A 9,550-nucleotide genomic window follows, 5' to 3' on the forward strand; every position below is an offset into this window, starting at 1 on the left:
GATGAAAGCCGACACGTTTTTTAAATAATACCTCGGTGATGGCGTATATAATCTGAGTATCTCTTGAAGAAACGCGTCTAAATATTTCATCTCAATAACTGATTCATAATCCACGTCTTCCTATAAAATAATTTGTTAAAACATAAATTTAGACAGAATAAACTACAATTTAAGATAAAGAGTTATTAAAATTTTACTTTATCCTTAAACGTTTCATCAATTTCTTTTATAAGTTTTTCTTGGATGTTTAGATGTACAGCAAGTTCATACACAGCAAATAAAAATGTAGCATTTGTTGTAATGTAGCCTGCGATGAAGAACATGATGCATTGGGCTACTATATCCTCCAATTCTAAACCTAACCAAATCACAAATCAGTTTATGTGTAGTTTTAAACAATGTTAAATTATAAAACTATAAATAAATAATATGTTCTACTTTTCTTTTCGGCATTATTAACGTCTCTCTCTAGATTTAAAAGAGACTGTAGAAAGTCGTTTGGTTTATCTTCCTGTTTAAAATAAATTTCCATTAAATGTAAATGTAATGCAATTTATAATAATCATATTTACATGACACATACATCTTTCATTTTCTTCCTTTGCTCGATCACTTCCATTATGACTTGCTTAAAAAATTGGGATGCGGTAGGATCAAAGAATGATAAACGAAGGGATTTAGCCAAACCAGGGAATAAAACTTAAAAAAATAAAAATAAAAAAATGTTTCCTTATAAAAATTTTATGATTTTTAAATTCTATTTTAATATTAATAATTTTACTTGCTTGATAAATAAACTCTCCATGGAACAGGACTCATAGTTTTTCTGACAGCCTTTACAAAAGGATTACTTGGATCCTTTCGCGAATCTAATGTAATACCAAAAGCGCATTTAGCAGTAACATCTGTAATATACGCACCAAAATACCTAAAAATTACATATATATTTATAATTAAGTAAAATATAAAGAGTTTTTTATGCTATACACACCTACATTTGAAATTGTAATAGAAATTAAGTAATATTTTACTTCTGTAATTTAATATTTGTTATATTATAGGCTATACATATTACTAACCTAAATAAAGAAAACAGTTTATATTTATTTTGAAGCCGATTTTCTACCGAAAACAAATTTTTAAATTTTCTTACATAGCTATTAAATTACATTATAGTTTAAACAGAACTTACTCATCAATATCAACTTCTATTTTATTTCCAGCTGCTTCTAAGAAATTATCGATTAATATTTGGGCACATTCATTAATTAACTTTGTCATCTAAAGGATATAAGTCTACCTCATTAATATCGTATTTAATTGATGCAGTACGTGTGTTTAAATACTTACCATCTTCATTTTACTAATAGTGAAAGCGGGAGTCATAATACTTCTCATGTCTTTCCATTTTTTACCGGTTTGTACAAAGAGCATCCTGTCAATAATTGGATCTCCAAATTTAAGATTCTAAATAATAAAACTAAAAATTGTTATTTGTATATTATACTATAAAATATAACTATAATGTTTTCTTTTGCATTTCATACTCTTAAATCCATAAAAGATTGAAAATCTTTTACTAAAATATCTTTCATTAAATTTGGATCAGCTATCATAAGAACTGGATTTGATCCCTCGTAAATTCTGAAATGAAACAAATTATATTTTTAATAATTTAAAATTTCAGAATCCTCTCAAATATAAAACTTCTTTACCCAAAAATTTTTCCGTATTTCTTGTACCATTTCTGCTCACGTACACCATGAGGCTAATATAAGTATTCATTTTCGTAAATAATAGCAATAAAGATGCAAGAAGTTTTGTAATAAATTTGTAATGAAAAACTTACAGTGCTAAAATCTAAACGCATTGATCCCGTGAAAATCATTGGAGGCACTTCAGGTACTCCGAGTTTACTCCAATATCCAAAATATCGTGTTAAATAACTAAAAACGAAATCAAAGTATTGATATTTACTTTAATGGAATACGGTAACTCAACACATAGAATCCTCTCGGAAGGCATTCTACTGTCTAAGAAGGATGCTTTCCGAGAAAACTCTGCAGGAAACTATCCTCTATTTAGGTATTACGAACGTGAAGAAAATCCAGAAAACTGTACGTAGTTATTTCTTTAGTGAGGCACGTTACCGGTACTGCCTGCTATTACCCCGCACCACAGAATAGTTTTATACTTTATTTGAGGAAAGGTAGTTTAGATTTTTTAATGTCATAATCCATTTAGTAGCCAACATATGGAAGTATGAATTGATGTAAAAACAGCTAAGTTTTCACTAACGGTTCTCGCAATAATGACTAAAATTTAACTTGTGTCTTGGATTCCCTCAGACCCCAGCTTTCATCTGTCTACTCTTCCTTAATCTCGAAAACGGAGTAAGATAGATGAAAGCCGACACTAGATATGGAAAAATTAAAGGCAGGAAGTCCCGATTTAACTATATAAGAATTTTCTATGCAAACAGGAAGTCACATTATTTCAATTCAAAATTTTTCCCTTAAAAGGAATTAGATAAATGACCTGCTCGACTCTATTGCTAACAAGAAAAGTATGATATAAAAAGACAAGACACTATTAATTTGAGGTGGATAGCGTATATTTTAAATTAAATAAATTAAAAATATATGATTAAAAATTGCATCCTGGCATTGTGACGATGTTCAGTAATAGAATATAAATTTTGTTAATTCTAGATAATGCTCCTAGCCATCTAACAAAACCTAATAATTTGTGTCGAAGCGTTAACAGTGTTTTTCTTACCGTTTAATACTACTTCATTACTCCAGCTTGTGGACCAGAGGAGTGATTTCAACATTTAAAGCATATTACGCACTTAAGCCTTTTATCCCAATTGAAAAACAACAGAAGAATCTTTAATAGAATTTTAGAAAAATTTTACCATAAGAAATACTCTTAAAAACATTAATGAAGCGCGGAGAGAAGTTACGAACTAACACGAGAGCTGTTTGTCAAAGATGACTTTATGAGATCCCCAACAAAAAAGTTAAGAAGATCGTCCTCGTCCAATTCGGCGGTCATCTCTCTGTCTAGTCCTGTCAGTCACCCTGTTCCTACTAATCCAGCCGCTGCCTAAACTAAAGGATAATGAACGTGAAACAATTGTGATTATTAATATCGAGGATTATTACAAAGAGTAGAAATAAGAGACTTTCCTTCTCCTTTCAGTAATCACCAAATTTCAACCGCGAAACTTATGTTAGGCGCGAATAAATTATAGACTAGTCTGCTAGAATATAGTAACTCCTATAGGTAATTTATTAAATGTTATTTGTTTTATTGAATTCAGTAGTTGAGTGTCTTACTACCGGGCCTTCTTGTCTCTAAAGTTTCCCTCCTCCATCCTTTACTCCGTAAAAGTCCTATATACGTGACCGCTCGCGCGGTTTGAAGGCTCCTGTGAGCCGAAAGTCACAGATGGTATCAGACCTGATCCGAGGGGGTGCAGCCGTCCTGTTCACAATTACTTCTGAATGCGTAAATGATTTCCCGTATGTTATTCTCCACGATTATCACGAGTTTCGATTATTGCGGTGTTTTTTCCTAGCAACACTAAACTCAATAACTAGGCTTTTCCTGTACTTTATTACTTTAATAATTGAAGGAAATGTTAGTCAGGGATGTTGTCATGAGTCGCATTAAGTTAAATTGTTTTTAAGCGAGCTGCAGCGTTATAGCTCAAAAAATATTCCTACGGACATTTAACAAATATTCGTGTGCAAATCTAACAATACCTCTCTTAAACTGTAATTTGTTATATGGATTTATATTAAAATATTGCTAATTCATTTATGAATATCTGGACTGGATTGGATGGATGGGATAAGGTAATGCAACACGTGTCGATCTGTTACGAAGTGCCTCCCGGGAGAACTTTTTGATAAACTGGCCCATATTTTAGTATTAGGCAAGTGAAAAAAACCCGGAAAACTCCACGCGACCAATCCATTGGTCAGTCGCAAACCCACGACCAGTGTTCAGTGATTTTAACCACTGAACACTGGTCAGTGGTTAAAATCACTGGTAAGCTCTTGAATATCTGGACAACATAAATATATTTTATCAAAATTATGCTAAGAGCCTCATTGAAACATTTAGAGGACAAATGAGGTCCATAGTGTATATGTTGTGCACTCCTCCATTAGTCCCTTAACCATTCGGCAATCGAAAGCTTCAGATTGATATCTCATAAGTCAGTTGAGATTTTTTGTTTCACACAATAAACTTTAATCATTTTTAAGTTGTTAAGTTGTTAAAATTGAAATTTTAAAATAAATTAGAAAGTAATACAATCAAAACGTAGGAAATGAGTTCAAATAAATATAAATTTAATACAAGTAGAAAAACAAATATTATTAGTGAACAAGTTTATAGGTCAATTCATAATCAGCGTTAACCTTGACAAAGAGATAGAATTTTCGTCAAATTCAGAGCATGTTTATCGTTATAATTTGTGATTTGCTAAACATAGAAAAATTGAATAAATATATATATGTCAGTGTACATCAAATAATCTATTTTATATATTAAATAATAAAATATATTCAGGTTATTTATAAAATTTGAAATGATTAAAGTTATTATGATTTTTACATTATTGTTAAAAACAGTAAGCCATAACTGTGCTAAAAAGCGTCTTTATTTTTTCCATAAAAATAAAATAGTGTTTAAGTCTATTTAAAAATATAAAGATTGGCTCCGAACGAATAAACAAACACTATTTATCTCATTTTTTCAAAAAAAAAAAAAAATGGCAATACGGACCCACTAAGGAGCAGAAGAAGTCCAGTCTACCTACCATAGAAGTTGTGAATGGCCCTGTTTCCCAACCCTACAAAAATTCCTTTAATTACTCTAATTACTTTGTTTTTGATCGAGACGATTAGAAATTTAATTGAGAATAAATTAAAATATAACAAATTTCTTATTGATAAAATACATTTAAAACGGATCGATTTGATATAGGCCTAATTTACATTTTTACTCTCTAAGAAAATTAGTATAAATGATAAAGTAAATAGTATATTATACTTACAGATAAAGTGCTAAGAAGATTCCGAAAAGAATTAAAACGTAATATGAAATTCCATAGAGATCAGCCATTTTGAACTAATATACAAGCGCTCTTCATATAATGTTGTATGTGATAACTCTATACCATGTCAATGAATTTCACATTACTGTATTTTGTGAACCTTTATCTAATCGACGCGTAACACGATACAATTTGATTAATTAATGCTTTGACATGAATTGAGGAAATGACGTCTTATCTTAGCCCAAATAAATTACAGGATGTACTGCATCTTGTAAGAAATAAAAAAAACTTTTAACAATAAATTAATAAAATACTTGATCTTATCATTTTAATAATATTTTGAGATTTATATTAATTAAATAATGTTGATAAGACATTATAGCTTATAAACATTCCTTTAATAAATAAATTACGAGTTGATAAATAGGCATTATGTCTACAAAAAATGTGTATTATACAGATTATTTTTAAAATTTATTCTTATGTTAATAAATCAAATATAAAATAAAAATTTGAATGGTCTTTCTTAATATTTTTATTCGATAATAACAAAATTAATGTTTCTATAAAATTTGTTTTAGATACTTTCTGTCGTCGATATAAATGGTACTGTTGATATTTATTTTATATCTTTTGTATATAAATTAAATGTCTAAAATTGAACGTAAGTGTTCATAAATACTAAGACAACTGTTTATTTTATAACTTATAACTTATTACATACACAATTTAAAAATAAATAAACATCAAATGAATAATTTCTAATCCTGATTACAATTTTCGTTGACAGACAAGAATTTTATTAAGTAATTAATTTATCTTCTCTTACATCAAAATTAAGAAACACGTTTTTGGGATAATGGAGCCTCTTGTTTTTATCGAACTCCGGTTGATCCTAAAATAACAAAAAATAATTTAAAGATATTTTATTGCTGTTAATAATTTATTTTATACGTGATTTACCTTTGTGTTAGCTCCTCTTCTAAACCTGACACGTTGGAGTGTTTTTATCAAAGCAATTTTAATTTCAAGAGTAGCTAATCTCATACCTAAGCAATATCTTTGTCCTGCTCCAAAAGGTAAATTAGTATAGGGATAGAGGGTCTGTTTATTTTCGGATAAAAACCTGAAAGATTTATCAGATGAATAACTTTTAAAATAAAATAAATAGGATAAACTTAGATGCTGCTTAAACTAAGCATAACTTATGCTTAGTTTAAGTAATATATAAGTTTATCTAATTTATTTATCAAACTTATACTTATTTACATTTATTAAAAGATTGACATTAACATTAATAGCTTACCTCTCAGGAATAAATTTATCTGAATCAGGAAAGTATTGTGGATCGTGATGTATAGCATATGTTGGAATTGCTACAATTGTATGTGTCGGTATTTTTACTCCAGTATTTTCAAACATATACTCTTTTGTCAATGTTCTTTCCAATCTAAAAACAAATAAAATTTTACAATTGAGTAGATTTTTAAAAGCTAAATATACGATTTATTCAAACAATACCTCGGTAAAGGGGTGTATAATCTCAACGTTTCCTGAAAAACTGCGTCAAGATAATTCATTCCAACAATCGAATCATAATTTATTTCTTTCTAAAAAGCAAGCTGTTTAAGTAAAGTAATAAAAAAATTAATTAAAGTTAATTATAAATTTATACTTTATCCTTAAAAGTTTCATCAATTTCCTTTATAAGTTTCTCTTGAATGTCTGGATGTTTAGCAAGTTCATGAGCTAAAAATGTAAATGTAGCATTTGTTGACATATAACCTTTGACGAAAAACATCATGCACTGGGCCATTATATCTTCAAATTCAAAAACTAATCGAATTGTAATTAATTTAAAATCTAAAATTTATGAATTACGTGCAAAAAAAGCAATGTACTAAATGGAAACAGTGTACCTTTCTTTTCGAACTTTTTTGCAATAATATCATTAATTCGTATTTCCAGTAGCGACTGTAGAATATCATTTGGTTTTTCTTCCTGTTAGAAGTAAATTTTTGTTAAATAATTTATATTAATCATATTTTTATTAATAAAACATACATCTTTCATTTTCTTCCTTTTGTCTATTGCTTCTTCGAGCAATTTCTTAAAAAGTCGTGTTGTAGAACGAGCAAAAACAGATAAACGAAGGAATTTAGTCAAATTGGGAAAGAAAACTGAAGAACAAAAATAATATTTTTATGTAACAATTTTATTGGAATTCTATTTTAATATAAAATTCTTTACTTGATAAATAAACTTTCCATGGACCAGGATTTATAGTATTTCTGGCAGCTTTCACAAAAGGATTATTTGGATCCTTTTGCGAATCTAATGTAATACCAAAGGCACATTTAGCAATAACATCTATAAAATATGCACCGAAGTATCTGTAATGATATACTTTAAGTAAAATCCAGCATATAAATTTTAAATCTATCTAAACTCAAAGGTAATATAAAAATAAAATTAGTCAAATAATATAATATGAAATAATGATATCACAAATTGTTTTCGTTGTTAAAATTTTATTTTATTTATGAGTTTCTACTATTTTATTATAAAATAAACGTTTAAGAATTTACACACAGAACAACAATAATGTTTATGTTAAATTGAGTATAATTATTAATTAATGTATTTTTTTTTTCTATTTTATGTAGCGTCCAGGAATAAAGTGATCCAGTACATAACTGCATAAATAAGAATTATATCCTTCTATCAAGTTCAATTTTCATTCGAGAAGCCTTTTAGACTAGGAAAAACTTACTTTTCAATGTCGACTTCTATCATTTCTTCAGCAACTTCAAACAAATTCTCTGCTAAAGTTTGGGCGCATTCAATAATTAAATTGGTCATCTAAAAAGATAAATGTTATTAAAATCTTATTTTAGATAATATTTTTTAATAATACTTACCATTTTTATTTTACTAAAAGTAAAAGTAGGAGTTATCAACACTCTCATTTGTCTCCATTTTTTACCAGTTTGTACATAAAGCATCCTATCTATAATAGGATCGACAAATAGAGGGGTCTAAATTAAAATAACTGTAATGACTATAATGATATATATAAGTGTATATTTTGTTTTCTAAATTAATAACTTACTCTTAAATCCACAAAGTATTGAAAATCTTTAACTAAAATATTCCTTATCCACTTTGGTTCTGCTATCATAAGAACTGGAGTAAAACCTTCATAAATACTGAAATAAGATCAAGTGTTTAAATAGTTTTATAGCTTTAGTACGTTATTAAGTATAAAAATATTTTACCCAAAAATTTTGCCGTATTTTTCGTACCATTTTTGATCTAATTTTCCCATTGGCTGCAACAAATTATTCGAATAAAACGTCATGTAAAGTTTATTAAATTTTAATATAAGACTTACAGTTCTGAAATCTAAGCCTTTTGAACCTGTAAAAATTATTGGAGGTACTTCGGGGATTCCAAGATTATACCAATAATCGAAGTGTTTTGTGAGAAAACTAAAAGAAATTAANTTTAGGACTACTAAACACAATTAACATTAATTTTTATTTAATAAATTTACTTATTTAATTTACCTGTAATCGTAGCCGTAATCTGTATATAAGACGACCGAAACACCGACAGCTATAGCAGGCAAGCCTATAGAATTATTAGAATTTTATAATCAGCAGTTGAAATAATTAATAAAATTAACTTACCCCAACCAAGAAGTAAATATAAGAAAACTCTTCCTTTAACAACACCAGCTACAATAGCACTGAATAATGCGTGACCTTCCATTAAAAGCCACGCTGAAACAGCGGTGTAGGAGTAATGGATAGTACCTGATAAAATTCTGCATACCTCCTAACATGGTAAATAAAATTTATTTTTATTTATGAGAATTACTAAAATTATATATATATATATATATATGTAAAATTTTACTTCATTGTCACGTAAAAATTCGGCAGCTAAAAATGAGCCTAAAGCAACTACAGCAGCGATAGATGTGTTGAATCGAATTGTGTGAAATTGTTCGTGCAAAGGTCTGAAAATGGAAAAATTATTAAATTAATGCAATTAAATATATTAACTAATTAAAATAAAAGTTGCTTACACGGAATAGGCGATGCAAATTATATAAAATATAAGAAGCAGCAAAGAAATACCCATAAGAATCCATTTTAATAGTTTTAACCACTCTGGTTCAGGTGGAATATCCTATATGAAATAGGAAAATCAAATAACTAAGATTATTCTTTTCGGTATTGACTTAACAATAATTAAATATTAAATGATTATCTAGTATAAAATAAAATAGAATAGCTAATTATAGATGATTTTATCGGATAATTTTGAAATGAACTGGGGAATCGATCCTTTGTCGGATCCTTTTTCTAGTTTAGTTATGCTTTTCGCTATTTTTAATTCACAGAAATAATAATAAAACGTTTCTGTGGAGTATCAGAAAAATCAGAAACAATGATATTATAGTATAAA

General features: G+C 28.1%; 3 protein-coding genes across 5 annotated transcripts in view; all 3 read right to left on the bottom strand.

Moving 5' to 3' along the window:
• Nucleotides 1-5,206, bottom strand: part of LOC111615235 (cytochrome P450 3A9-like) — a 15,045-nt gene extending 9,839 nt beyond the window's left edge. The window contains exons 1-11 of the mRNA XM_023356644.1: nt 5,072-5,206; nt 1,850-1,946; nt 1,716-1,768; nt 1,548-1,644; nt 1,351-1,467; nt 1,193-1,281; nt 786-928; nt 584-699; nt 439-511; nt 198-358; nt 32-120 (exon numbers count right to left, since the gene is read on the bottom strand). Of these exons, the coding sequence (XP_023212412.1) occupies nt 32-120; nt 198-358; nt 439-511; nt 584-699; nt 786-928; nt 1,193-1,281; nt 1,351-1,467; nt 1,548-1,644; nt 1,716-1,768; nt 1,850-1,946; nt 5,072-5,139 (1,103 nt within the window). The 5' untranslated portion in view covers nt 5,140-5,206. The remainder of the gene's footprint in view (nt 1-31; nt 121-197; nt 359-438; nt 512-583; nt 700-785; nt 929-1,192; nt 1,282-1,350; nt 1,468-1,547; nt 1,645-1,715; nt 1,769-1,849; nt 1,947-5,071) is intronic.
• Nucleotides 5,207-5,771: 565 nt separating this feature from the next.
• LOC111615233 (cytochrome P450 3A21-like) lies at nt 5,772-8,559 on the bottom strand. 3 transcript variants are annotated; one of them, XM_023356641.1, is made up of 13 exons: nt 8,469-8,559; nt 8,353-8,405; nt 8,187-8,283; nt 7,996-8,112; nt 7,848-7,936; nt 7,325-7,467; nt 7,139-7,254; nt 6,994-7,075; nt 6,750-6,823; nt 6,596-6,684; nt 6,381-6,524; nt 6,038-6,200; nt 5,772-5,969 (listed from the first exon to the last, which is right to left on the bottom strand). In XM_023356641.1, the coding sequence occupies exons 2-13, from the start codon at nt 8,400-8,402 to the stop codon at nt 5,877-5,879; spliced, it is 1,257 nt and encodes a 418-aa protein (XP_023212409.1). In that variant the 5' UTR covers nt 8,403-8,405; nt 8,469-8,559; the 3' UTR covers nt 5,772-5,876. The 3 variants fall into 3 exon arrangements, with proteins under 3 accessions (XP_023212409.1, XP_023212408.1, XP_023212410.1); XM_023356640.1 differs by having other exon boundaries at nt 6,750-6,895; XM_023356642.1 differs by lacking the exons at nt 5,772-5,969; nt 6,038-6,200 and having other exon boundaries at nt 6,377-6,524; nt 6,750-6,910.
• A 6-nt stretch (nt 8,560-8,565) lies between these two features.
• LOC111615236 (adhesion G protein-coupled receptor L4-like) overlaps nt 8,566-9,550 on the bottom strand; it is a 3,169-nt gene continuing 2,184 nt past the window's right edge. Inside the window, exons 2-6 of the mRNA XM_023356645.1 lie at nt 9,168-9,271; nt 8,996-9,098; nt 8,767-8,914; nt 8,644-8,707; nt 8,566-8,590 (exon numbers count right to left, since the gene is read on the bottom strand). Of these exons, the coding sequence (XP_023212413.1) occupies nt 8,566-8,590; nt 8,644-8,707; nt 8,767-8,914; nt 8,996-9,098; nt 9,168-9,271 (444 nt within the window). The remainder of the gene's footprint in view (nt 8,591-8,643; nt 8,708-8,766; nt 8,915-8,995; nt 9,099-9,167; nt 9,272-9,550) is intronic.

The sequence above is a fragment of the Centruroides sculpturatus genome, unplaced genomic scaffold (assembly GCF_000671375.1).
Source record: "Centruroides sculpturatus isolate CEXI.00-Female unplaced genomic scaffold, Cexi_2.0 scaffold2398, whole genome shotgun sequence".
Lineage (NCBI taxonomy): Eukaryota > Metazoa > Arthropoda > Arachnida > Scorpiones > Buthidae > Centruroides > Centruroides sculpturatus.

What these genes read in the sequence shown, in the direction of transcription:
- LOC111615233 (XM_023356640.1), bottom strand. Translation starts at nt 8,402, where the DNA reads ATGGGAAAATTAGATCAAAAATGGTACGAAAAATACGGCAAAATTTTT. An exon ending in AAATACGGCAAAATTTTTGG is followed by an intron (nt 8,284 to 8,352) that starts GTAAAATATTTT and finishes ATCTTATTTCAG; the next exon opens with TATTTATGAAGGTTTTACTC. An exon ending in CTTTTAGTAAAATAAAAATG is followed by an intron (nt 7,937 to 7,995) that starts GTAAGTATTATT and finishes TTATCTTTTTAG; the next exon opens with ATGACCAATTTAATTATTGA.